This window comes from Peromyscus maniculatus, chromosome 8, assembly GCF_049852395.1.
Source record: "Peromyscus maniculatus bairdii isolate BWxNUB_F1_BW_parent chromosome 8, HU_Pman_BW_mat_3.1, whole genome shotgun sequence".
Classification (NCBI taxonomy): domain Eukaryota; kingdom Metazoa; phylum Chordata; class Mammalia; order Rodentia; family Cricetidae; genus Peromyscus; species Peromyscus maniculatus.
Genome location: NC_134859.1, coordinates 34,991,076 through 35,019,047, shown reverse-complemented (window position 1 = coordinate 35,019,047; position 27,972 = coordinate 34,991,076). Strand labels below are relative to the sequence as shown.

Sequence of the window (27,972 nt, the reverse complement as noted above, 5' to 3'; positions counted from 1 at the left end):
CCTCGCTGGATGTTGGGCTTACTGGGCTTGCAGGCAGAGCAGGCGTAGCTGGGAGCCCGCGGGGTGGAGCTGCGAGCCAGGCGGGAGCACGCAAAGGCCTCGGTGGCAGGTGCAGGCCATTGGCCCTGACTCCAGGTCGCTCCGGATCCGCGGCCGGAATAGCGGTCAAGGAAGCAGCCGGCTTCAGGTTTGCGCATCAGGGCGGCTTGAGCACAGCGCCTGCAGGCTTACCATCCCCGAGCTGAAACTTTGTTTCTGTCTGTCTTCGGTGTTGGACAGTGTCTTAGAGTGATTCCCACAGTCTGTATTCTTTGTTGGTGAAGTTTTGTTCCTTTGCTCTAACGTTTTGCTGTTGGAAAGAGTGGAAGGATGCTGAGCATGGAACCTAGGACTTGTTAATACCAAGAGCTCTTACATGAGCTGCACCTCCAGCCTATTTTTTTCCCAAAATTTAAATTCAATTCTAGCTAGTGATGCTGTTCTCGAGCGTGTGTGTGTGTGGGGGGGGGGGTGCGCTTCTTGTTAATTTAAGAGACTTTGGTAATTTTTCTGACCAGAGGCAAACGCCCACGAGGATGAGAGGACTAATTTCTAGTCTTCTGAAAAGGGTATGCATTCTGCCGTCACTTCTTTGACTTGCAATGTCCAAGTGCAGATGGGTGGAATATTTATGCCTTCTCTTACCTTCATGAGTTGCACCCCATGGCGCCTTCTACCTTGCTGAAGAACTCAATAGCTTGGTTCACTTGTCTTTATTCATAATCTCTAGTGAAAAGGTCACAGGCCCAATAACAAGGTGTGCTTGTTGCCTTCTTCTGGCTTTGGTGGCCATAACAAGGTGTGCTTTTGGCTTGCTTCTGGCTTTGGTGGTCATGCCCAGGTTCCATCTAGCTTGGGGAGGCTGGGCTGTGCAGATGCCCAGCAGGTGGTTTCTAACCTGGTCTGGCCCAGGGAGAACTGGAGAGCAGTCAGAATGAGTGAATCTCACAGCCTCTTCCTCCAGGTGTCTTCTCGGGAGGAGCAACAGAGGGAGAAAAATGGCCAAGAGGTTGCTGCCAGCCCACGTTCAGGTGAGTAAAGGCCACTTCTTTTTTGAGCTGCCTTCAGGCTGCAGAAAAGGCAAATCTATTTCATTCTTTCTTGAACTCTCTGGGCTTCAGAACCCAAGGAGGAACAGAAGCTGCTGAAAGGTGAGACTATAACTCCTAAAGGGAGGTTCTTCCTGTCTCCATTAATCAGTTACATAGCCAATGACCGGGAGTTGACTGCCTTCCCTTACTTACTGAGCAGACATTAGTCTGTCAGGCTGTTATACAGTCCCCTGGTTCTTGCATTCTCTTGGAGAAGGTGTCAGCAAGACACACAGAGCCTCAGCAAGCAAGGCTTTATTAGAACAGGAACTTACTTGCACAGGCAGAGAGTAGTTGTCTGAGAGATGGAATCAGCTCATAGGGTGTCAGCTCCAGTTTTTAATATCTTTTCCACTTAACGCTCTTGACTGGTGGAAAGTCTATCACCCCTGCCTGCCCGGTATATGTTAACTTGAGGTCTTGTGACCAGGTTGTAGGACTGGTTTCATCCTCACTTGTCTCATCAATGCTCATCAGCTCCAGTATCCTTTGGCCATAAAGCTAAGCTTAAGCAATAGATCTTTTGTTCCCACACAAGCCCCTACCTTCATACTCATATTTAACCTCTGCCTGATGACGAGAAGTGGATCTGGGCTGCATCCAAAGGTACAGAAGGAAAGGGTTACATGGCATAAATGTAGAAGCAGAGCACAGAGACCCATAGGTTCAAGCTTTATTTAGACTTGTCCCCATGCAGAGTTCCTGATGATGCAAGCCATACTCCTTTGGTGCTTGATTGGCTGAGCTTGTTTTATTTTGTAAGGAACCCAGGGAGTTTTTGCCGTCTTAGTCTAAAGGCTATTATATTAGCATCTGCCATGATTCTGCTCAAAGAAAGGCATGGGTACCAGTCTCTTAGGGGAAGCTTTTCTGAGTTGAGACTGGCAAGTGACTTAGCCAGTAAAAAGATTCACACGCTCTCTGGGAAGATGGCTTAATTAGTAATATATTTGCTACACAAGTCTGAGGACGTTAGTTTGATGCAATGCATAGAACTCAAGTAAAAAAGCCAGGAGCAGTGGTATGCTGTTTGTCATCCCAGCCCTGGAAAGGCAGGTGGATCCCTGGGGTTCACTGGGGTTCATTGGCCTAGTGAGTCAACAAGGGCTAGGCCAGTGAGAGGCCCCATCTCAAAAACAAGATGGGGAGTATACTGAGGAGTTTGACGCCTGAGGTTGACTTCTGGTTTCAACATACTGGGTACACACACACACACACACACACACACACACACACACACACACACATACTCATATACATCTGAAAAGGACAGAGATTCTGAAAGAAAAGGAGTAGTGACTAGGGATGTTGTTTATAGATGAGCACTTGCCTAGCATGCTCAAGGCTCTGGGTTTGATTCCTAGTGCTGCCAAGAAACAGAAGTGTGACTGCCTCTTCCTTCATTTCCAGGGAGGAAAGTCAAACCACTCATCTTTAAATTTACTTTTGCCCTTTCAGAGCAGGAAAGATGCTAAGCTGTGTGACCAGCTTGGGGTTGTGGAGATGTGCCTCTGGGTTGGCAAAGAAAAAGTGAACTCCTGGCATTTCCACTCTAGAAGGACCACCGGTGTTATACACAGATGCCCAGCCCTATAATTTTGTAGTGTATCAGAAACTTGGAAACCACCACGACATCTCCTTTCGAAGACTAATACATTTCTTAGTCTCGAGTTCTGTTCTGTCTTCCTGACCTTGTTTTTGGATGTCAGGTGTTTGTTCTCTTAGGGCACAGTGAGTCACTTACTGTAGGAACCTCCTGAATGCATGCTGGTTAATGAAGCTGTTGTCCGGAAATGCTTGCTTGGCTTGAAACACTCAAAACCCTCACAGAGTTGCTTCTCACTCCTGCTCCCTGTGGGCATCATCTGGGATGAGCAGGAAGGGGTTTGCTCTTTCAGGAGCCTGTGACGTTCAGGGATGTGGCCGTGTTCTTCAGCCAGGATGAGTGGTTGCATCTGGACTCTGCGCAGAGAAGCCTGTACCGGGAGGTGATGCTGGAGAACTACAGCAGCCTGGCCTCACTGGGTAAGGGGTTTATTTGGGGTGCATATTCTGCCATGGAAATGCATGATCTCTACCCTCTACCTGGGAGGATGTGTGAAGGGTTTGGCTAGGTTTGGCCTGTGGATGGGCTCAGACATGGCTGTTTTTCCCCTTGGCTGTTCTGAGATGTCTGAATATGGCTGAGTTAAGTAAAGGGCACCGTCTCTTGTGTTTTTCCTGTCTCCCCAAACCCAGCTCTGTTGTGGTGGGTCCCCTAAGCCATCCCACCAAAAGAAGCGCCGAGCCAGAGCCCTGACTCACATCCTGAGGCTGTCTCTCGACATCCTCTAAAAGCCCAGCTTTAGGCTGCTTTCTAAACAAAACTTCTCTTCCTATGCACTGAGCTCCGACCTTGGGGTCTACTTGTCCTGGACCTCTATGATAATATGGCCACTTATGTCTTCTTGTTCATGTATTCATGTACTCAGGTATTCTGTTTTCCAAGCCAAAGGTCATCTCTCAGTTAGAGCAAGTGGAAGACTTCCAGATGATGGGAAGTGGAATGCTTCGAGGTGTGTACTTAGGTAAGTGGCAGAGGGAACAGAACTTGAACTTGGCATTTCTTACCTGCCTGGGCACAATAAGAGGATTATGCTCAGAAGACACTGGCCAGGGACCTCCTTTGATGTGCCAGCACATGGAGATTGCTGGGAAGGTCATGTCTCCCTTCTTCATGTCTGGTCATCTTGTCCATCAGGTTCGGAGGGAGAGGTGAATTCCCCAAGCACAGATTGCACTTTGTCAAATGCATTTGTCATCAATAGCATGTGCTACAGTGTGATGTGCAGTAAATGTCGTCGGTGTCGACTCTGCTACCCTTCCCTTCTACTGCACTGATAACCTGTACCGCTTTATGGCTTGAACATAACTTCCATGACTGCAGTGCACCCCTCATCCCGCCTTTCACTTCAGTGCATCAGTGATAACCTCAGAGGATCCAGACTGTGTTGGCGTCACATTAAGGAAAATAAATCAGAGCACTTCCCCTTGGAATAGTTCAACAAGAACAAGCCCAGATCTAAATTTTCTGCTTCTTTCTCCCCGTGTCTTCCATCTCTCTATTGTATGAATCTAAATCTGTACCTTCCTGAATGCTGTCTTATGAGTCTGCCCCTGTGCCCGTGTGTGTCCCCAACAAAGGGCTTTTGCTCTGTGTTTATTGAATGTCACGGGAATATGGAGAAAGAATGAGGGAAATTTTACAACAATCTTTAACAGAGTTTTGCAAGGGATGAAACTTTTCTGACTCCAGCTGGCCCAGATAACAAACAAATGCTATCAGGTAATATCTGAATGCTGCTTCCAACATTTATGGAGATACTCATTTTATAATGTTGCTTTTCAACATAGTTTTTGCTTTCCACAAGAGATTACCACATCATGCATACTTACACACATGCATTGCTCTCTAGGTCGGGTCATGGAATTAGATTACAATTCTCCATTAGCTTAGGTTCTAAAAGTTGGTTGCATGGGAAATCCAAGACAAGTAAGGATGTTTGTTACATTGCTCTGATAAAGGCAGGTAAATAAACAGGCTGAGTACATAGTATGAAGGCAGTCTTGAATCTTAAGTGATCTCAAGGTGTGTTATTAATTCTGGCTGTGAGGTCCAACAAAAGTTCCAGACTTTTTGAATTTTCATAATAATGTATCGCCATACTGTCTTGGGCTTTTCCTTTGACTTTGTGACTCAGTATCCATTGTTAAGGAAAAACAACAGAAGAATATGTACATGTACAAATACATGAGAGAAACTAGGTGTGCCAATATGGTGACAGTTACAGGATTTCAGCAGGTTTGTAGATGTTCATCAGGCTGTTTATCACTGTGACAATTCATAAGCCACGACAGCAGATCTTTGTCCCTGGTTTGACTCTGATTGCTGCATCACAAGTGCCCACTTTCTGTTCTGCTTTGCATTTTGTCTTTGTTTCTGGCTCAGAGGATGATTCTCTTGGACCCTGCTGCTTACTCAGAATTCACTTCTCTCTGGCAGTAGCTGGGTATTCTGAGTTAGTTGCATCTTGGGTTGCCATTCATGACCTGTCTTCAGATTTTCCCTTGTTTTGATGAGGATATTTTCCATGAATAATTTTTTAGAGTTTATGTGTATAATATATGCATATGTCTAAGTTCTTTCTTCTTTCTTTTGGCAATAGGCTTTGGGGTAGAATTCTGGCATTAGATGTCTTGTTCCCTATCAGCAGTGTCCACACGTGGCTCCACTCTACTGTCTTTGAGCAATAAGTGCTGATAACAAGTCCCAGCCTGATTCTATTTCTCCTGTTTTCTGTACAGGTGACCTCTTTTATAATCAAGAAGATGAAAGCTCCTTTATAAAATATATTCATTTTTTTTTGAATCAATGATTTCATTTCTTACAGTGTATCCTAAGTATCCTGGCTCTTACTTAGATTTTAGATTTTATTTACATTTATTTATTTATATTGTGCAGGAGGGGGTGGGGGATAAGCCACAGCTTGAGTGTGGAGCTCAGAGGACGGCTCTCAGGAATCAGTGCTCTCTCTCCTTCTACCATTTGAGTCCCAGGGATTGAACTCAAGTTTGTCAGGCTTGGCAAGCACGCACCTTTCCCCATCCCGCCATCTTGGGCCCTAGACTTTTATCTTCAACTTCATCTTCTTATCACTCAGCTTAAAGGATCAGTGTAGTTATCCCCACTGCATAATGCTTTGGTTTTGTTTGTTCCTATACAGCTCTTATAAGGCCCTAGTTACTTCGTTAGCAATGTGGTTACTTGGCTATTGAATGGAAGCCCGTGAGAACTGGCCCTGGCCTTGCTATTGCCTGTAGTTCCCAGAGTCTTGGCCTTTGCGTTGTCTATTGAGAGAACACTCGTTACAACACTGGCACTCTGACAAGGGCCAGGGGGGCACTGTTGAGACTAAAACTGTTTCACAGAGCCCCTGAGGGCTGAGGCATCTCCTCTTCCCTTTCTCCTCTTCCCTCTCTCCTTCCCTCCCTCCTCTTCCTCTCTAAAGCTTTCTTTTGAGATTTACCTAAATATACTGGCACCCGATCTGGGTGATGAAACTGAAAAGTAACATACGCTCTGTTCACAAACACCTGATGATCCAGCCTTTGTTGCTGAACCAAGACTGGCACCCCCTCCTGTTGGAAGAGCTGCCATCTGATGGCCTCAGTGCCACACACACGCACGCACACACACACGCACACACGCACGCACGCACGCACGCACGCACAGTTCTTCAGACCCTTCCTTTCAGACATGTCTACCCTATTTCTTTTCCTTTGCCTTGTTCCTAACCTTTCCTGAGATTCTGAGTTTGGCTTTGTTAGCTGTGTTCATGGATTTCATTATTTTCCTTTCTTCCCAGTGCAAGAGTCACTTACATTTTGTTTAATTTAGGATGGAAGAGCTTGTTTGAACCCATAGTTTCCAAAGGAGAAAATAAGGAAGTCTTGAAAAACCACAGAGTTGATGATTTTTTTGACTTCATATTGGGAAGAACATATGGAAATGAGGAACGGTTAGAGGACCAACAAGACAAAAAGAACAAGCTTTGCAGCGGAATGCTGCTTTCCATTAGAAAAGACTGTATACCAGAGAGGGGCTTCAAGGGTACTGACCTCCTGAGAAATCCTGGTATGAAGTCTCCCTTTACTGGAAAACTTGGACTTGTCTCCAGAGGAAGAAAGCCTCGCTCACAGCAGTACTCAATTCTATTTAAACAACTAGGATTCAACACAATGCGAAAGTGTTATAAATGTAACATCTGTGGAAAAGTCTTTCTCCACAGTTCTTCCCTGAGCAAGCATCAGAGGATCCATACTGGAGAGAAGCTCTACAAATGTAAGGAATGCCGGAAAGCCTTCAGCCAGAGCTCGTCCCTAACCCAGCACCTGAGAGTGCATACTGGAGAAAAGCCGTACATATGTAGCGAATGTGGGAAGGCTTTCAGCTTCACTACCTCTCTCATTGGGCACCAGAGGATGCATACCGGAGAGAGACCCTATAAATGTAAGGAATGTGGCAAAACCTTCAAAGGCAGCTCATCCCTTAACAACCACCGGCGGATCCACACTGGAGAAAAGCCGTATAAGTGTAATGAGTGTGGGAGAGCCTTTAGTCAGTGTTCATCTCTTATTCAGCATCATAGAATTCATACTGGGGAGAAACCGTATGAATGTAGCCAGTGTGGGAAAGCCTTTACATCAATTTCACGGCTAAGCAGACACCACCGTATTCATACTGGAGAGAAGCCTTTTCATTGTGCTATGTGTGGCAAAGTGTTCAGTTACCACTCAGCCTTGATTATACATCAGAGAATTCACACTGGAGAGAAACCATATGCATGCAAGGAATGTGGGAAAGCCTTCAGCCAAAGCTCAGCACTCATCCAACATCAAAGAATCCATACTGGAGAAAAGCCATACAAGTGCGATGAATGTGGGAAGGCCTTTTCCTGGATCTCACGACTTAATATCCATCACCGAATCCACACAGGCGAGAAACCTTATCATTGTAAGGAATGTGGAAAAGCTTTCAGTTCCCACTCAGCAGTCAACACTCACCGAAAAATCCACACTGGTGAGAAACCTTACAAATGCAATGACTGCGAAAAAGCCTTCAACCAAAGCTCAGCCCTTATTCAGCACCAGAGAATTCACACTGGAGAGAAACCATTTAACTGTAAAGTATGTGAGAAAGCCTTCAGACAGAGTTCATCACTAATGACACATATGAGAATTCATACGGGAGAAAAGCCTTATACATGCAAAGCCTGTGGGAAATCATTCAGTCAAAGTTCATCTCTTGCCAACCATCAGAAGACTCATTGAGAAAAACCATATAAGAAAAATGCATGTGATAAATCTGCCAAAAGACATTGATTCTATACTGACTGTAACAAAATTCATTCTGGAGAGAAAGTGATGAGTAATAGTTGGGGGTGAGCATCAAGATAGACTTCAGCAAACATCAGGCATTTGTGATGCAGTATAAACTTGTGTTTGGAAAACTTATATAAAATATAAAATGTTTTCCACATGTTCTTAAGTTTTACTGACTATAGAGTTGACTCTAGGACTGAAAGATTAATATTTTCTAGTGATTCAGACTTAACAGCCACCAGCTTTTGTAACATCACTGGGGACCTGGTGATTTAGGTAAAAGCTGAGCCCTGAATCAGCAGACTTCAGATGAGCCTAGGATCTATGTTGGACAAAGCCTTTCAGTGTTAATGCAGAGTAGCTAGATTAGGAAGAATGAGAAAAGAAATCTACATAGGTAAACTTGTAGCTACCTCATGGTCACTAAAGTTTGCTTTTTAATACTCTGGAAACAAGTTCTTGTTTATTAGAACTTTTGGTTCATTTTTCTTTCCTCTAAGTCACTGACCCAAGAAGAAAACTTGCTCTGTGAGCTGTACGGGTTATTGTCCCGTGCATTGTCTTCCCCCATTCACCACCTCTGATTCAGACCTAAAGGCACTTTAAGTCACAAAATGCATGGTGTCTCCACTTGGTTTTCTCAGAAAGTAATTGACTTTGCTGTATTAAATTGTGAAGTAAAGGCTCTTCAGACAAATGCTTTTGAAATTTAATTTACACATACATACACACACAGTTAGTTAGAAAGGAGAAATTCTATCACAGTGTAGCCACAGAGAGCACAGCTCCTGGTCCCAGGCTATTCCTGCTTCCTTGTGCTCCCTGTAGCAATTGTGCACTGCTTCTCTAAACTCCTGGAGTCAGCTGCTTAACCCTGTGAGGGCTTTCTGAGTCATGTGAGCCTCCATTCTCCTGTTTCCATTCAAGTAAGTTCAAAGCATGTAACCCTAGCCCTCCTTCCATTCTGCTGCTTCTGCAGTGTTCCCAGTGTCTTGGAGTAATACAGATGTCTGATTATTTTCTTCCATTTATGGCTGAGCATTGAATGGGCATGCCACAGCAGCAGTCCTTATTCTCAGTACCACGACCAATTGTGACACCACAATAACTAACCCCCACTGGGGAGGGGTGTTTCCCAGGTTAGGAGAGTGTACGACTCTTGCAGAAGACCCTGGTTCTATTCCAGCACCTATTCTGCATGATTCATAACTTCATGTAACTTCAGCTCCAGGGGATCCAAGGCTTCTGGCTTCCATGGGCATTTCTACTCATATGTGCACACACACATAAAGCTTTCCCCTTCAACCAGTGTTAACAGCAGTGGCGATCTGTGTCCATAATCGCAAATGTTTTTAAGGCATGTAATACCCATTACAAAAAATAATAGCAGTAGCCTCCCACTGGGGACCAGGATCTCCCTAGCCACAGGTTTTGTCCTGGAAAATGAGTCTTCTCCTATGGAGCAAGCTGTAAGTGAAATGGCAGATACTGGCTGCACTCAATGGTGGTGCCACTGTTTTGCCAATGAGCTTATCTTTCCTGGCATCCTAAAGGAATCAGCACACCATGTCCATAGCTGAACAAAACTGTTGGCATCAACTCTCCCCCAGCAGCCTGCGAAGTGCTTTTCAGCATTATGAAAGTGAGCTAGCATGGGGGGATCTTCCAGCCAGATCCAAACTGATTTCTCCATGTCCTGCAACTAAAGGATGTGGTATCTCCGGCAACAGGGACTTCCACTTAGTCCTGGGATGCAAAAACAACCCCACAGAGACAATAAAGCTTGTAGGTTATGAGGTCATAGAGGCCTCTATGGCCAATAATTTTGAGAGAGGCAACACATTCCTGGAATTGGGATTTTTCACTCAAAAGCCTGTGGCTTCTGAGAGTGCCTCACTTTAGCCACTGGGGAGAAGGTGTATTTAGACACATCTGCTGGGTTTTTTGTTTTTGTTCTTCCAAATGATTTTCCAAATCAGAAAGATACTTGAGAGAGTTAATATTATGTCTTTTTTTTTTTTTTTTAAACTGGAGGCTAGGGAAGGGCAGGCTTCTAAAGATCCATGCCTATCTTTCCCAACCAAATGGCAATTGATCTTAGGATTTAGCAGCTAGCTGGATTTAAACAAACAAACAAACAAACAAACAAATAAATGAATAAATAAATAAAAGCTAAGTATGTGTACTCAATCAATTACTTTTATTTTTTTATCTTCCTGCTTCTGAAACAATCCTGGACTGAATATCAAGGTCCTTGGCACAAAACAAGCAAAACCCCTTAAACAATACTATGCACATTGTTCTGTGTGTTGTACACGTTAAACTGATTCAAATTATGATTAGTGGTGTAGGCGACACAGATTCTCCTATTTATGTGCATAAATCTATGTAGCCCTGGCTGTCCCTCAACTCCATGAGTCAGGCTAGCCTGGTACTTAGGGGTGGGGTGGGGTTACTCTTAGACACTAAATTCCGGTTTTGTCTTGTCACATCACTTCGCCCGCCTAGCGAACAAGTCTGAAGACTGACTGAGAGAGCCTGGCCGGGTTGGCAGAGTTTGCCGGGTTTGTAGTGCACACCCCCAGCCCTAGACAACATTAGCCTGAACGCAGGGGAAACACCTCCACAATTCTGCTCAGCTTTCAGAAATCGCTTGTCCCCGGTGCTTTCTGGGAAATGTAGTCAGAGCGGTCCCGAGGCATGCCGGGAATAGTAGTTCTCTGAGGTTTCTCCTGGTGGCGGGGCAGCTCTCGGCGTTTTGGGGGGGCTCCGGGCCGAGGTGATCCTGACTGTGCCAGGAGGGCGCATCTGGGGCAGACATCCTCGAGACCGCTCGTGCTGAGGGCGGCTGGAGCGAGCGCCGGCGACCGTGAGTGGGACGGAGGGGGCGGGCGGGGCGTAGCGGGCGGTGGGCTTCGCGGCGGGCCTGGCGCGGCCTGGCATCTTGCTCTGCGGCCTCTGTCTCGGGGACCCGCCAGCAGGCTCGGCCTGCCACGGAGAGCGGCTGGGCCTAGACTGCGGGGCCAGGGCCCTGTGCATCTTCTGTTGCATCTTAGTGATGCAGGTCATGAAAACAACAGCCGATACCTAGCAGTCCAGGCTAACTTGACGAATTAGCGCATCTAATACCAAGTTACAGGCTCCTTGGCCCACGGTGCAGAGTAAGAGACCAAGGCATAGAGTGGCCGGAGCATTCGCTGAGTCTTGTCTCGAGACCTGGGCTGGAAGCAGAATTCCCTTCCCATCTGTGCGCCTTGCAATGTCTTGTCACTTTGGGCCGTCTGTGAAGCCCTCGGCTGTCCACCTCAGCCACGTCGACAGCACAGCCCCACCTCTGCTGCACCGCGGAATGGTTCCAGGAATTCCCAAACAGCCAAAACCCAAGTCCTTTAGGTAGACTGGCATTGCGTTTGCAGAGAACTTGGACACATCGTCCTCTGTACTTTATATCAGGCATATCCAACCTTTTGACGTGGCCAGTTTTTGTACAAGGCGCTAATAGGCCTGTAGGTGGGTGTGGAGGGACAAGTGCAAGACATTAGAAGTGTCTTATATACTGAAGGGATGGAGTTTTGACAGATTGGTTTGGTCAGCATTCTTATCATTTGGTTTGCGGTGTTCATCGGGGATAGCTTTCTTGAGATCTCATGACCATTATGGTTAGGTTTTAAAAATTAATTTATGTTTATGTGTATATGTTTGCGTCTGTATGTGTGTATGTGTCCATGAGCCCAAACCTGGGGAGGCCAGAAGAGGATGTTAGATCTCCTGGAACTGGAGTTACGGGTGCTGGTAATCAAACTCAGGTTCTCTGCAGGAGCAGGAAAGTGCTCTTAACCACTGAACCACCTCTCCAGACCCCCATTATGGGTGGTTTTAACTTCCTTGTGCTAAGCTTTCCCTTGGTACCAGAATTCCTTACTACACCCTTTTTCCTTTCCAGGCATATGTGGTCAGCACTCAGCTCTCCTTTGGCAGGAAAACTAAGAAAGGAAATGGCTGTGGATTTGCTGGCTGCACGAGGGGCGGTAAGTGAAGCTTGTCTTTGCATAAATTGCTTTCTGACTCCAAGATGTGGATGCATTTTCGTTCTTACTCCTCGTTACTTTTCCCACTTACAAAATTAGCATTTAACAGAGGTATGCCAAGTCCAGTTTGACCTTCAGGGAAAAGATATAAAAGCCTCCCACCCTACACCTATCAAAGAAGTAGACCTAGGGACAAAGAATTCTGCCGGGTCCAGAACAGGCGCTGTCCTGTAACCACCATCTCACAAAACCTCCCAGATGCTTTCCTTTCTTTTTTTTTTTTTTTTTTTTAAAAAAAAGGGGGTGGGGGTGGGGGAGAATCCTCCAGATGGAATGTCTATCCCATATTGTTAGCCAAAAGAGAAGTATGAGCTCATTTATAATTTATAATTTAAAATACCCTTCTATTGCCAGGGAATTTGGTCTCCTCTATTTTGGGTTCTTAACTTCATTAGTAAACATTTAGAAATTTAGAAGGAAGCTTGAAGAAAATGTTATGAAAATTTGAGAAAAATAACAGGGCAGACAGGCTGTAAATCTTGGCAGCTGACAGGAGGAGGGAGAGGGAGGAGGAAGAAAGCCATGTGTCAGCGTCAGGATCCGAGAAAGAGGCAGGTTCAGCAGTGGGGTCAGCATACTGCAGAGTAGGCAGTAAGTTGTGTGGTGTGGGAAGTAGCTTCAGAGAGTTCATGAGAAATCCCAGAGTGCCAGGGGAAGCATGCTTGGGATTTTATCCAGTATCTGAAAAAAAAAAAAAGAATAAAAAGGAAAAGTTATAGTTTTCTGGGTAACTCTGAAAATCAGGCAAGCTCCAAAGGCTACATGATGGAAGCCTATAAGGCCCTCACTGCCCAAAGGCTTCTGGGAAGGATGAATACAGTATTCATTAAGGGATAATTAGTCCTCCTCCTTAGCACATCTTTAGGTGAATCAGATTTTGGGGGTGGAGGAAGCGGGTAGAGGCAAACTCCTGGCCAGGTAATTGAGAGGCCCCGTTTGATTAACTCATTAAATTTTTTGAGAAATTATTATTTTTATTTTATGTGTATGGATGTTTTACCTGCATGCATGTGTGTGCACCATGTGTGCCAGGTGCCCATGGAGGCCGGAAGAAGTTGTCAGATGCCCCAGAAGAGGCGTTATAGATGGTTGTAAGACGCTGTGTGGGTACTAGGAATTGAACCTGCATCCTGTGGAAGAGCAACCAGTGCTCTTAACCATTGAGCCATCTCTGTAGCCCCTGGATTAACTTTTTTTTTTTTTTTTTTTTTTTTTTTTGGTTTTTCGAGATAGGGTTTCTCTGTGTAGCTTTGCGCCTTTCCTGGCACTCACTTGGTAGCCCAGGCTGGCCTCGAACTCACAGAGATCCACCTGCCTCTGCCTCCCGAGTGCTGGGATTAAAGGCGTGCGCCGCCGCCGCCGCCGCCGCCGCCGCCGCCGCCGCCGCCGCCGCCGCCGCCGCCGCCGCCGCCGCCGCCGCCGCCGCCGCCGCCGCCGCCGCCGCCACCACCACCGCCCGGCTGGATTAACTTTTAAAGGAAGGGCACAGACTATGTAAAGCTCTGAGTAGCTTAGAGTGTGTCAGTGAGTCTTAGTAAAGCCAGAGTACTTCCCCTTTTTCACTGGGTAATTTAAATCCTGAAGAGTGGCAGAACTGATGTTTACCTTTGTAGTGTTATCGGAGAAATGGGAGGTGGGGTCCAAAGGCAGCTCAGCAGACTGGTTCATTCTCAGTGGTCTCTGAAGCCGTTAATCCCTTAACTCTGCCATGGCTCAGCCTGTTTCTCCCATAAGGCCAGTGCTACAGTAGTGACACACACCAGCAGACTACAGTGTCCAGCAGTCCTAGCTCTAGCCTGGGCTCCCTCTGTCCAGAGGTGGGGATGCTTCTCCATGTGAGCTTTCTCATCCCACAGTGGACAGACAGAGTTCTTCATTTTAGGTGAGGGAAGTCATGGAAGAGTTTGTGCTTGTAGTGTAGCCGTGTCCTTCTGGCACCATCATGAGGCACAGAGTAAAGCTTGGTGACCTTCAGAAGACCTTGACCTGTGATTGCAGCAATGAACTAAGGAGAACAGTACAAGGTCTGTGCTAATGAGGATGTCATGGGAGGAGCAAGAGGGTCACAAGGCCCTAATCTGAGACTCCAGTCCATCCTTATTCTTGCCCTATGTGTATGTGTCCGGGAGTGGGTAGCTGGTGGTGTTAAGGGTCTGTACAAGGTGGAAGAGTGACTGGTTGGGAACTTTTCCAGAGTTGCTCATGCTGTGGTAGGGCACAGTAGTGTAAGAAACCCTTGTAAATGACAGGCTTGCCAAGCTGGAGGTACACAGAATGGGTTCCTGTCTGTTGGTGCCCTCCCTGTCCAGGATGAACAGATGTTTCTGTACAACTCCCCTGGAAAAGTTTCTCAGCATCACTGCACAGCCAGTTTCTGTGGACTGAAGTGCTGCTGTGTGACTTTTCCAGGGGTTAGTCCATGGCCATCATGCTGAGGAGCATGACTGATGGCAGACACTGGAGCAGTAGCTGAGAGATTACATCACATCCACAAGACAGGGGCAGAGAGAGTGAGCCTAGGCCTATCATGAGGCTTTTGAAACCTCAAAGCCCACCCTCAGTGACACACCTCCTAACAAGGTCACACCTCCTAATTCTTCTTAAACAGTCTACCAACTGGGAATTTGTAGATGGATTTTTCTTTGGGCCACCAGCTCACAAACAAAACAAAACGACACAGAGACTTATTATTAATTATGAAAGCTCGGCCTGTAGACTTGTCCCACTAGCTCTTATAACTTATATTAACCCATTTATATTCATCCATGTTTTGCCTCATGGCTTTTTACCTCTCTTCTGTCTTGGACCTCCTGTTTCCTCTCTGAGTCCTCTGGCATCTGTTTTGCGCCTAGATTCATCTCCTCTTCTTCTCTGCCCAGAAGTTCCACCTAACCTCTTCCTGCCCAACTATTGACCATACAGCTCTTTATTAAACCAATCAGAAAGTGCCTTGGCAATGACACATCTTCACAGGGTACAAAAAGATTATTCCACAACAGGATCTAAATGTGAGCACCACAGCTTCCATTAAATTCCATTGGCTTCTGCACTCATGAGCCTCTTGTGGTAGTTTGAATGAGAATGGCCCCCATAGGCTCATATATTTGGTACTTGGTCCCCAGTTGGTGAAACTGTTTGGGAAGGACTAGGAGGTATGGGCTTTATTGGAGGAAGTATATCACTGGAGACAGGCTTTGAAGTTTCAAAAGCCCTCCCCATTCCCAGTTAACTTCCTCTGTGCCCTGTGCTTGTGGATCAAGATGTAAGCTCTCAGCTACTGCTCCAGTGCCATGTGTGCCTCCCTGTTGTCATGCTTCTTGCTGTGATGATCATGGACTCACCCTGTGAACTGTAAGCTAGAAATAAATTCTTTCTTCTATAACTTGCCTTGGCCATGGTGTCTTATCGTAGCAATAGAAAAATAACTAAGACACCACTTCATAGGGCTGAGGAAGAGAGCTCATCTTAATGGGTAAGTACTGATATCACATTATACGAAGAGTATGTGAGGTGAGAGATGAGGCTGCCATGTTGAAAAAGGACAGCTTGCTGCATCTGCTAATCAAAACATGCATGGTAACTTTGACCCAGCAGTTCAGTCTATCTCAGTGGTTCTCAACCTTCCTAATGCTGTGACACTTTAATATAGTTCCTCATGTTGTGGTGACCCCCAACCATAAAATTAGTTCACTGCTGCTTCATAACTGTAATTTTGCTACTGTTATAAATTATAGTGTAAATACCCGATATGTAGGATATCTGATAGATGACTCCCAAAGGGATCATGATCCATATGTTGAGAACCACTGGTTTATCCTATACACATAGGTGTGCCCCAACCCAGGAGACTGCTAGGAGACTGATTGTCATGTACTGTTTGTGACAGCAAAGGAAGAACAGCCGTCCAAATGCTCATATGCGGAGTCTAGGGAGGTAAAGTGAGTAAAGTGCTTGCCACACAGGCTTGAGGACCTGAGTTCAGATCCTCAGTACCCTCATAGAAAGGTGGGGGTGCTGGGGTGCTGGATAGGCAGAAACAGGAGGACCCTTAGTCTCACTGACCAGCTGACCTTGCTGAGTCACTAAGCTCTAGGTTCAGTGAGAGGTTCTGTTTGAAAAGTAAAGTAGAAAGCAGTAGAGCAAGATACCCACCATCTATCTGTCTCTGGCCTCCACACACTATAGTGAGTCTTTCTCTGTCCTACCAGCCAGCTCCCAAATGACACAAAGACTTATTATTGTGAAAGCTTGGCCAATAGCTTAAGCTTGATTTTAGCTAGCTCTTATAACTTAAATTATCCCATTTCTATTCATCTGTGTGCTGCCCTAGGGCTCGTTTACCTCATCTGTGTACTTTCCATCCTGCTTTCCTGCTTCCTCAGTGTCTCCTAATGTCTCTTCTCTTCTTCTTCCCAGCATCCTCTGTGCCTGGAAATCTTGCCTAGCTATTGGCTGTTCAGCTTTTTATTACACCAATCAGAGTGACATTTCTTCACAATGTAAAAAAGATTATTTCACAACATTTCCCCTTTTGTCTAAATAAAAAGGGAAGGTTTTAACTTTAACATAGTAAAACTATATACAATAAGAATAGTTATCAGATATTGTCTAAATAGAAAAGAAACATATTAACTTTAACAAATGAAACTACAATAAGAAAAATTATCAAGTAAGAATTACATTCATAATATCCAGTCCATTTGTATTTGGCATATTGGGAGAAAATACTCCTTTATCTATCCTATCTTGATGAATCTGATGTTTTATACCTAATTTACTGTCTATCAAGACTAAGGAAACTATAACTATCCAGTCTTCAATCCCATCAAAGACCTGAGAAGGATATAGTATTACTTGAATAAACAGGAAGTGCAGAGCAAGCAACTTCCAAAACTATGAGAAATGACAGAAACATCCGTCTGCCTAGATGGTCACCCAGCATTTCACTGCACCGTTGGGACATCCATCTTCAGCCCAAAGGCATAGAGTATCTGACAGATTTTTCTGTAAAGTGGGAATTTTGAAGGACTGTCCCACCTTGTCTTGGCAAAGTTTAGCAGTCTTATTCCTTTGTGTCCTGCTTGTCCAGTTTGGACGGCATGCTGTCAGCAGTTGAAGCAAGGGCAATTTCTTGTCCAGATGGCTAGCTTTTGCCACAAAGAAAGCAAACTCCATATGGAGGTTCTTTGATGGCCATTATCCTTTTATGAAGTAGATAGGTGCTGCCAGGATCAGATGTGTCAGTCTGTCATGAAAAGCCCTATGTTAACAAAACATTTTAAATGCCATATTCTGTAGAACTTTGAAGTATTTGAAGACTATATGTCTATTTAAAATATGTCTTTGTATGACCTTGAAAACATGCCTAACATGACTATAAGTTTGGTTGTTATAGATTACTAACTATTAACTTGTATTTCTTTATTATCCTAAATAGCTTTCAAGGACTAAAGCTTTATATTACATTTTTTTTTTTTTTTTTTTTTGAGACAGGGTTTCTCTGTGTAGCTTTGCGCCTTTCCTGGGACTCACTTGGTAGCCCAGGCTGGCCTCGAACTCACAGAGATCCGCCTGGCTCTGCCTCCCGAGTGCTGGGATTAAAGGCGTGCGCCACCACCGCCCGGCTTTTATATTACATTTTTAAATGAGCTGTGTAGGTACAACATCTTAAACAATAGTAGAAACATATATACAGTATAACAAAAATAACCTTAAATTTGTATCAGTATATAAAAATCCATACCAATGTAAAATATTTGATATTAGTGGTTAAAAAAGTAGACTCAACAATCTATCCTTCTATCCCATCATTTCTATGCTATATCCTCCTTTTTCCCTTCAGAAAGAGATCCCTGAATCTAATTTCCTTTGCTCCCTGACCATGACCAATAACAGCTTGTAACCCTAAACGATGACAAACATCCATAATCTACTGAATAATCAAAAACCACCTAACCCACCTCTTGGAAACATGGGCATTGTGTTCTCTAGACTGCTTCCTGTTGTCTGGGGCTGCTGGCATCTTTAGGGGACCCTGAGAAAAATGGGATAATGGTCAAGTTCTGGGAGAGCTAGCTGTATCATTTTGTTGTCTAGTCTCTGTATAATGGTAAAGTGCAAGGCTTATCTGAAGTCCTGGCTGGAGTAGTCTGTGAGGCTGCACCATCTCAGCCAGCAGCCTCAAAGCTGTTCTGGATGCAGAACTCTGAAGAAACTGCAACAGAGGCACTCTGAGAGGCTGGATTACATGGGCCACCCATTTTCATTGGTGTCTGGGTCCCCTTGCTCTGAACACACCAACTTTTAAAGGTAACATACATATCTCTGTTAACACATGTTTGGACTGTGCCTTGTACACAAGCCAGCCAAAGATGATTTTTTGTTTTATGTTGAGCAGGTAGCAGGTGAAATATACGTCCTTGAGAAACAGGTTTAATCATAAACAGGTATGAACCTAGTTTGTCTTTATTATAAGATAGCTTTTAAGCCTAAGGTGGAGGCAGGCTGGTTCTTCAATAGAGTGCATGTTTAAAATGAATGAAGCCCTGAGTTTTGTCTCCAGCGCTGGAAACAAATTTGAAAGAAAGGAACAAACAAACACATAGGAAACATTGTGAGAATGCCAAGATTGCTTTTCTGTGCCTCTCCACAAACACCAAAGACTAATTAGGGAAGTGTTCTGGGTACGTGTATAAAACTTTTCAAAAGATTGTTCTGTTGCTTGCATTTTCATATGAATCAATAGTATGTTAAGAAAAAATCTGGTATTAGGTGTACAACTTTCCCTCATTTTGTTTAATGGCTGTATGTACTTCATGTAATGTGTATTATCATTTGCATATTCATTGCCTTATTAATAAACATGTAGGTAACCCTTAAAATTTCACCTTTATGTGTATGTATATATATACATACATACATATTTGTGCTATATAACAGTTTACCACAGATTCAGTATTTAGAACAGCACAAATTGGTTGTCTCACAGTTCTGAAAGTCAGAAGCCTTACACTGGTTTATTGTCAAGCTGTCTGCTGGGCTGGTTCTGGATGGACATTGGGAGGGAAAGGCTGTTTCCTTGTCCTCTTCACTGCCTAGAAGTTAGTTCCATCATCTCAACCTTGGCTTCTATTATCACATGGACTTCTCTTAAATCTGAGTCTCTCTGAGAACCATTGTCATTACAGCTTTACCTGCATAATAATCTAGGTAGTCTGTCTGTCTCACAACCCTGAAGGTAAACAATTCCAGAGTCCATTTGTCATGCATGTCACATCCACAGGTCCTGCCAGGGACCGTTCTGGTGAATGACCCTACATAGTGGTGAGAGCATTTCTTCCCGGTAGTAAAAGTGCAAGGTTAAAATGCTCCTCCACCCACAGCCCTGTTCCAAAGCTTACTACCTTCATCTGTGTTATACGAGAGTCTCTTTCCTTCACTTGGGCTTTCTCATATTTTGGGGATTAAGTTTCTTTTGGAAGAAATTACTTTTTTTCTATTTTTTGAGACACTTTCTCTATATAGTCCTAGCTGTCCTGGAACTCGCTCTGTAGGCCAGGCTGGCCTCAAATTCGTAGAGATCAACCTGCCTCTGCCTCCTGGGTGGGGGGATTAAAGGCTTGTGCCAGCACCACCAGCTGAAATTACTTTCTTAATGACTCTTTGGCACCTATGTAGTTTTGCACATCTTATGGTTCTTTTGATTTTCATATTGAATAGAAACCTATCTGACAGTAGCTTAGAGGTCTGTTTGCCTGAACTCAAACCCTAGTTCTACCATTTTTTTTTCTAGTAGTCTCTTGGGAAGGTTACTTAACCTGTTCATTTACTTATTATGTGTGTATGCAATGCCACAGCACAAGTGTGGGGTCAGAGGGCAGCTTGTGGGAGTAGGTTCTCTTCTACCATGTGGGTGCTCAGCACCCAACTCAGGCAGTCAAGGCTTGGCGGCAAGTGCCTTTACCTTCTGACCCAACTTCCTGCCCTGGGTTACTTAACCTTTCTAGACCTGTTTTTCCATTTGCAAAGTGCTCTAACTATAGCCCCTTCATAGAGGGCTTTCCTAAGATTTAAAGGCGATGGTACATGCAAAGTTCCTACCACAGTCCCTAACATTCTTCTCATTAAACTATTTTTTGAATTTCTTTATGTCCATGGATTTCTTCATGTTTGATTGGTATGCCCCTCAGCTTTCCTGCACTGCTCTACATATATTCTGATTTATATCGCTCTTCTTTCTTTTACTTAGATTTTGAGTGAGAGAAGGCTATATTTGCTTAGAAACACTATATAATTCTAGGTTTGTATTTTAATTCCCTACTGTCAGGGACTCTGCCCCCTCCAATCCCTAATCTCCACAGTTGGTGCCATATAGCTTTGATTCAGGTGGGTTCTCAATAAATACTTGCTTAGTGAAATAGTCAATAACTATTGCCCGGGAATTACATAACTAGATGATTCAGAATACTTAGTATTCTGAGATAGTTTCAGAATTTCTTGGAATACATCCAGTGTCACCCTCATCTAGATGATAAAGGTGATGGTCTGTGGCAGAGGTTCTCAGCCTTCCTAATGCTGTGACCCTTTAATATAGCTCCTGATGTTGTGGTGACCCCCAACCATAACATCATTTTCATTGCTATTTCATAACTGTAATTTTACTACTGTTATTTGCTAATGTAAATATCTGATATGCAGGATATCTGAAGAGCCATTCACACCCCCCAAAAGGGGCCATGGCCCACGTGTGAGAACTGTTGTTCTAGGGTAAGCAGGAAGGGGTTTGCTGTTTCAGGAGCCTGTGACGTTCAGGGATGTGGCCGTGTTCTTCAGCCAGGAGGAGTGGTTGCATCTGGACTCTGCGCAGAGAAGCCTGTACCGGGAGGTGATGCTGGAGAACTACAGCAGCCTGGCCTCACTGGGTAAGGGGTTTGCCTCCAAACAGTGTAGTAGAAGAACCTCCTGAAGCTGCTTCTCTGGCTTCAGAGTCCACTGTTTTCTGCTCCATTTTGCTGCAGGTGAAAGTCAGGTCTCTGCGAAGTTGAAAGGATGTTTGTTGTCTGACACCTTTTATGCTTTCTTCTCTTTCTTTGCCTTCCTTGCACCCTGCTCTCAGTCAGTTTAGAGTCTGAAGTTCGTAGAAGACATTTAGATGTTGTTGAAAACTGTACAGGAGTACCCTGTTTCAGGATGCTCATTTCTAGACCATGTATTAATTTTGAAGCAGCCCTTGCTTCTTGCCCTATGCCCTAATCTTCATTGCCCCTTGGGAAGTGATTCCACTGTGTGTCCCACCTTCCGTGACTGACATCTCTGCTTTTGAGTGCAGGTGAGTGGTGTATGAAGAGGCTCTGAGATTGCCCTTCAGGCCGTTCTTCCCAACTCTATCCCCTTTCTCATAAGCAGGGATCCAGGCTTCAGTACCTCGGGTGATTGGCAAACTGCAGAAAGGACAAGATCCCTGCATGGAAAGAGAAGACCCTGAAGACAGCTGCCTCGGTGAGTGAGCCAGTGGGCAATGGAGACACCGGAGTCTGCGAGAGGATGTCATGAAAGGGCAACGGTGACATTCTCATAAGGAATGAGCCCTGTTGGGGTGTTTAGGGCCAGTGTTTAAACAGCTCACTTGTTGGCATGCAGCCATCTAAATGCAGTGATGTAGCATTAATCCATTTTCAGTATGGGTTGAGTAAAGGAAGCTGAATTTTAGCTTGGAGTTCTTAACAGGAACTTAAACTAAATTTTTTTTTTTTTTTTTTTTTTTGCCTAGAGTCAGAGCTGAACTTGGGCTTGGGCACACTCAGACCTTCAGGACAAACTGACTTCACAAAACTTATAGATTTTCATTATTCTCATAAGATTCCTACACAAAGATTAGTCTTCTGGTTCCAGATTGGAGAAGAAGTAAATATAGCATTTCTCCTATGGCCTAGCAGAAAGGTGGAAAGTGATGAGAGATAGCAAGAAAAACATGTTATTCTTTCCGTCTGAGGTGTAGATTGGTGTCCATGGCTGACTTGTTCCACAGTTTTTCCTTTTGATCAGTGTCTTAAACTTAGGTCAAACACGGTTGTGTTTGGGGCTGTTGTAATTTTTAAGATCCAAATGTCATCTTTTAACCTATTGCTTTCCCCTTTCATGGGCCATGATGAAATTATAGTTAAATGTGAAGTCACAATTTTAAGAAAAACAACCCAAATACTTTAAAATTATTGACTGTGGATTTCAGAGAAAGCATGGGAAAAATTCAGTGAAAGTGACTGTGAGTAGAAGAAAGTAAAGGAACTAGCTGCCTACCTCCTGTGACTTCAGTGTTCCATTTCCTTAAGTCTTCTGCTCTGTCCTGTCCTTTCCTGTCTTTATTTTTTTCCTCTAGAACTGTAGTCTCTTCATCTTCAGCATTGATTTGATTTGTCTTGTTGTTGTTCTTCTTCTTCTTTTCTTCTTCTTCTTCTTCTTCTTCTTCTTCTTCTTCTTCTTCTTCTTCTTCTTCTTCTTCTTCTTTCTTCTTCTTCTTTCTTCTTCTTCTTCTTTTGGTTTTTCAAGACAGGGTTTCTCTGTGTAGATTTGGTGCCTGTCCTGGATCACAACTCACAGAGATCTGCCTGGCTCTGCCTCCCAAGTGCTGGACTTAAAGGCATGTGCCACCACCACCTGGCCCCGTTTACTTCTTATCATCCTGCTTTTTCTCCAGATTCAGATGCATGTTTGGGATCAGACTGCACCAAACCTCCTTTATATGTGTTGCTGCCAATCTCATTGGCCTTCTGATGCATCCATGTCTCTCTTCCAGCAAAGGAAGAATTAATTATTCCAATTCTTTTCAGATTTACAGATCTGGCCAGATATGGAAGCATTGCCTCCCAAACAAGACATTTTTATTGAAGAACCATCTCATGGGCTAATAAAGCATGAGTCCACTGAGGGTGTTCACTGGAAGACCAACTTTAGAAAAGTTGTGAAATCGGAGAGCCTAATAATAGCACAGGAGCAAGAAAAGAAAGTTCATGAGCAGGGGGCAGCTTCACCCAAGGAAACTGTCAGTGAAGATGGAAATCCCACAGGCCCTGAGCTGGGCAAACCCTTGTTTATAAATAAAGCACTTGTCTCACAAGAAAATGATCCCCTAGAAAGAGTACCTGGTATGGATCGCACTTTGGAGAAAGATTTATCACGGGATTTTGATTTCATGAGAAGCTTCCAGATTTACCCAGGACAAAAACCTTACGTCTGCAGTGAGTGTGGGAAGGGTTTTAGCCAAAGTCTTCATCTTCTTGAACACCACAGGATTCACACAGGGGAGAAACCGTACACGTGTAATGAGTGTGGGAAAAGCTTCAGCCATAGGTCTTCTCTCCTGGCTCACCAGAGAACCCACACTGGAGAGAAGCCATACAAATGCAGTGAGTGTGAGAAAGCATTCGGCAGCAGTTCCACACTCATCAAACATCTGAGGGTGCACACTGGCGAGAAACCTTACCGATGCCGAGAATGTGGGAAAGCCTTCAGTCAGTGCTCAACCCTCACTGTGCACCAGAGGATTCACACCGGGGAGAAGCTCTATAAATGTGCCGAGTGTGACAAGGCCTTCAATTGCAGAGCAAAGCTTCACAGACATCAGAGAATCCACACGGGGGAGAAACCCTATAAATGTGCTGAATGTGGAAAGGGCTATAGTCAGTTTCCATCCCTAGCCGAACATCAGAGACTCCATACTGGAGAACAGCTTTGCCAGTGCTTACAGTGTGGGAGAACCTTTACACGTGTCTCCACCCTTATTGAACATCAGAGAATTCATACTGGACAGAAACCATATCAATGCACCGAATGTGGGAAGACCTTCAACCAGTATTCATCCTTCAATGAACATCGGAAGATTCATACTGGGGAGAAACTTTACACATGTGAAGAATGTGGGAAAGCCTTTGGCTGTAAATCAAACCTTTATCGGCACCAGAGGATCCATACTGGAGAGAAACCCTATCAGTGTAATCAATGTGGAAAGGCCTTCAGTCAGTATTCATTCCTAACTGAACACGAGCGAATCCATACTGGAGAGAAGCTCTACAAGTGTATGGAATGTGGGAAAGCCTATAGTTACAGGTCAAACCTTTGTAGACACAAAAAAGTCCACCTTAAAGAAAGGCTCTATAAATGGAAAGAATACGGGACACCTTTTATCTATAGCTCATCCCTTACTCCATATCAGAAATTTCTGAGAGGAGACAAGCCCGAGAATTTTAATTCATCCCCCTAATCCAAGACAGCAACCGGAAGAATAGTAACTAGAGTTCAAATCAAAATAGATTTCATCTTTTTTACTTGTACAACAAATAGTTACTACTAAGTCATGGAGAGTAAATAGTGAAAATACAAAGAATGGTGATGTCAGCCATTTAAGAACTATTACAAACAATTTTTTAAATCTATCATTTTTTAAATTCATAGAAAAAGTATGAAAGGCCTCATTTAAAAAACAAAATACATGAGTAACTGTTGCGTATAAGCATTGTGTTATGAGATAGTCATCTCTTTCTAAGAGCTGCTGTGTATGAATTTTCTTTTCAAGATAGTCTCTGAAATAGTTGATGATGTGGAGAATTGTGGGGCCTCAGTCCCTAAAATGGGGAGCTGGTATAGAGAAAACTCCTTTTCATAAAGAGCCACTACAGAAGAAAAGAATAATTTGAGTGTAACAACAATAAAGCTCTTTATGAAGTGCCCCTTATACAACATATATGTGTGTATATACACATATATGACTCTTATGTATAAATGGTCATGTCACTCAACAGTGGGGATACAGTTTGAAAATGCTTCATTGGGCAGTTTCATGTTTTATAGGAACATCATTGCACTTGCACAACCCTAGATAGTCTGGGTCAGCCAATCAATGTGATCTCTTGAGGTGATTAACATACTATACTTAAAAAAAAATGTTGAGATTATAATTTAATTACAACATTTCTCCTTTCCATTTCCCCCTCCAAACCCTCCTATATTCCTCCCCACACTCCTTCAAATGTATGGCCTCTTTTCTCACTAATTGTTATGCATGCATACATCCATACTTTTTTACAGTAATTTTTTTTTATTGTTTTGCTTGTTTATTTTAGATAGGGTCTCACTATGTAGCCTAGGATGGCCTTGAACTCATTATGTAACCTGGTCTGGCTTTGAACTTGCAGTCTTATTGCATCAGCCTCCCACATACTGGGATTACATTCATGAGCCATCATGCTTGGTGTAAATGTTATTAGTAGGATGTGTATACTCTAAAATAGGGATAAAAGTATAGTCCAGCAGATGCGGAAACTAGTAATGTAGTGTGTCACCATCATCCTGTGTCATGTGCTGTACATAGTTGTGTGTGCTGCAATGTCCTCTGGCTGCCAGCACAGCGGGTTTGTTTGCACAAGTGAGTATTGCATTGTGCCTAAGGTGTTATAATGGTTATAAAGTCATGACAGCTCTGATGTCATTAGGCAAGTGGGAATTTTCCAGGCCAGTTATAGTCTAATGAGATCACTGTGATATATCTTGTCCTATCATTGATCACAGTATCATCATAGGCAAATGCTGCTTGCACATACTCGCATATACATGTGTATATGTGTGTGCCAATGTGTGTACATAGACACACAAAGAGTTTAAGAATTGTTTTTTCTCCATAGTCCTTAATGACTAAAAAGACTCAGTTTACTAATTTAGAATTTACTTTTTCAAACTGAATGTTCCCCCCAAAGGGAAACTTTGTTTTGCTCTTCTGAATTTGTAGTGGATCTGGTTCTTTATAGCTGAATAGAGTCTTAGAGTACTGTGGAAGTTGGCCTGAGCAGACATAGGGCAGACTGTCATGCAAACAGTGTGTTGTATGTTGGAGAAGGCCAGTGCTGACAGTCTCCTGCTATGAGTCTGTCAGCACTTTAGGACTAGGAGGGATTTTCATTTATAACCTTTCATGAATCAAGGTCTTCAGCTCTGGTGATCTCTGAGAGTTACAGGTTCATTTCTATCCTCAAGGCTCAAGAACACACTGTTTGTTTTGTAACCTGTTCAAATGTTAGTGCTAGCAATGTAATCAGTTGTCTTTAGTTTCCCCCAGCTTTGCTCTTAGTAGTGGAGTTAAAAACACACCTCCTTTCCTTCTGTCTTTGATTATACCTGCTTCTGTAATAACTGCTTAAATTATCAAAGCCAACGAAGGTCCCGATAGAGGTATTGCTTTGGTATGCTTCCATGTAAGGCTGCCTTTTTATTACACAATTTGTAATGCTTTTTTTTTTCTTTGTAGTGCTGACGACTGAATCCAGGGCCTTGTACATGCTCAGGAGGAGCTCTACCACTGAGCTCTATCTCCGGCCCTTAGGATTCAAATATAAAGTTAGAGATGGATATTTTATAATAAGCAATCTACTCATCACCTTAATAGTTTATATCTCCCCTAATCCATTGGTTTCTCATTTTAGAAATTACTCTAAGAGCATTAATTAGACCCTTCTGTCTGAGGAAAGAATTAGAATTAAGCAGGCATTCAGCAAATGTTTCTTGATTGACTTCTTTTGACTCATCAGAGTAGTTTTATGTGTTTAAGTGTATTTGTAAGAAAAATAAGGCTTCAAATGAACCTCAGAATTTCTTATGTACCTAGTGGCCATGAGCATGCTCAGTGCCCACTTTTTGGTTTGCAAATGCCATTCACCATCAAAAGGATTCAGGACTCCTTGAAGAAATGACTGATTTCATGTTTGGAGCAGGGGGGAATATAAGTGAACCTAGAGTATATTCTTATGATAAAAAAATCATTTTAGAATTATTGATATAACATAGATGGACACAAGCACTAACTTGAAGGTGCATCCTTTGACCAAACTTAGGATATTCCAAACATCAACAATACTCATGACAGGATTAAATGTCATATTTTCAAAAGGCTATGGAAAAAAACTTTTTATAGAGTTATTTGAAGAAAGCCATCTTTAAATATATAGAAAGCAATACGCTTAGAAAAATCATTTAAGAACTGTCATTATTAAGTCTGGCAAAAAAAATTGATTGATGGTAAAACCTACTACATGAAAAAGATTTAAGGAACATTGCATAACCCCAAAAGAACACAGCTGTGAGTTGCAGAAGAAGCACCTGCTTTCATACTGAGCTCTGGCAGGAAGATTCCCCTTCATGCGAGCAACAGCCTTTGTGACTTCTGCTGAGACCATACATGCACACTTTATTATTTATGATACACTGCCAAAAACAATTAGTGGAAGTCTACAGAAATCTCTTATCTAGATTTACCTTCCTGTTTACAAAGAATTGAGAATAACAAGTTAGATTATACAGTCATAGACAAATCAAGAGTTTGAGACATTGAAAATGATCATTGAGCTGTACTTTTCAAATAGCCAATATGTTAGAACAAAAAGTGGGCTTTTTTTTCAAGACACCTGAGACAGCCACATGCATAGTGTCATCCTTTATTGAGAGAAATAGGAACAAAAACTGTAAAAGACATTTGGGGGATATTTAGGGAAATACAAAGATGAGAATAGGTATTAGATAATATGGTATGCTTATTTTTCTTAGAATAGGTAAGATGTTGAATTTATATTTCCCTATCATATGCATGCAAAAGTTTTAAGTTGACAAGTCATAATGTCTGCAGGATATTTTAAATTGAAACTGTAGAATTGATCAGTGATTGTTGAATCTTCGTGGTAGATATAGAATTTCTCATTGGTCACCTTTTAAACTTGTCTGTATGTATGTTTAAAATTAATAAAAATTGAGGCAAAAAATGATTGTATAAAGTGATGAATGTGAGGTTCCTGTCT

The 27,972-nt window shown here is 43.3% G+C and overlaps 1 protein-coding gene across 5 annotated transcripts; it reads left to right on the top strand.

The window, feature by feature from the left end:
• Positions 1-27,948, top strand: Znf354c (zinc finger protein 354C). Of its 5 annotated transcripts, none has more exons than XM_076578284.1 (5): positions 1-187; positions 1,004-1,070; positions 20,934-21,060; positions 21,542-21,637; positions 22,966-27,948. In XM_076578284.1, the coding sequence occupies exons 2-5, from the start codon at positions 1,038-1,040 to the stop codon at positions 24,393-24,395; spliced, it is 1,686 nt and encodes a 561-aa protein (XP_076434399.1). In that variant the 5' UTR covers positions 1-187; positions 1,004-1,037; the 3' UTR covers positions 24,396-27,948. The 5 variants fall into 5 exon arrangements, with proteins under 5 accessions (XP_076434399.1, XP_076434400.1, XP_042139869.1 ...); XM_076578285.1 differs by lacking the exons at positions 1-187; positions 1,004-1,070 and adding exons at positions 10,747-10,920; positions 11,995-12,079 and having other exon boundaries at positions 21,545-21,637; XM_042283935.2 differs by lacking the exons at positions 1-187; positions 1,004-1,070 and adding exons at positions 10,764-10,920; positions 11,995-12,079.
• The last annotated feature ends 24 nt before the right edge of the window (positions 27,949-27,972 follow it).

Coding starts and splice junctions, on each gene's coding strand:
- Znf354c (XM_042283933.2), top strand. CDS start 11,311: ATGTCTTGTCACTTTGGGCCGTCTGTGAAGCCCTCGGCTGTCCACCTC. Junction 12,080..20,933: donor TGCTGGCTGCACGAGGGGCG/GTAAGTGAAGCT, acceptor TTGCTGTTTCAG/GAGCCTGTGACGTTCAGGGA. Junction 21,638..22,965: donor CCCTGAAGACAGCTGCCTCG/GTGAGTGAGCCA, acceptor AATTCTTTTCAG/ATTTACAGATCTGGCCAGAT.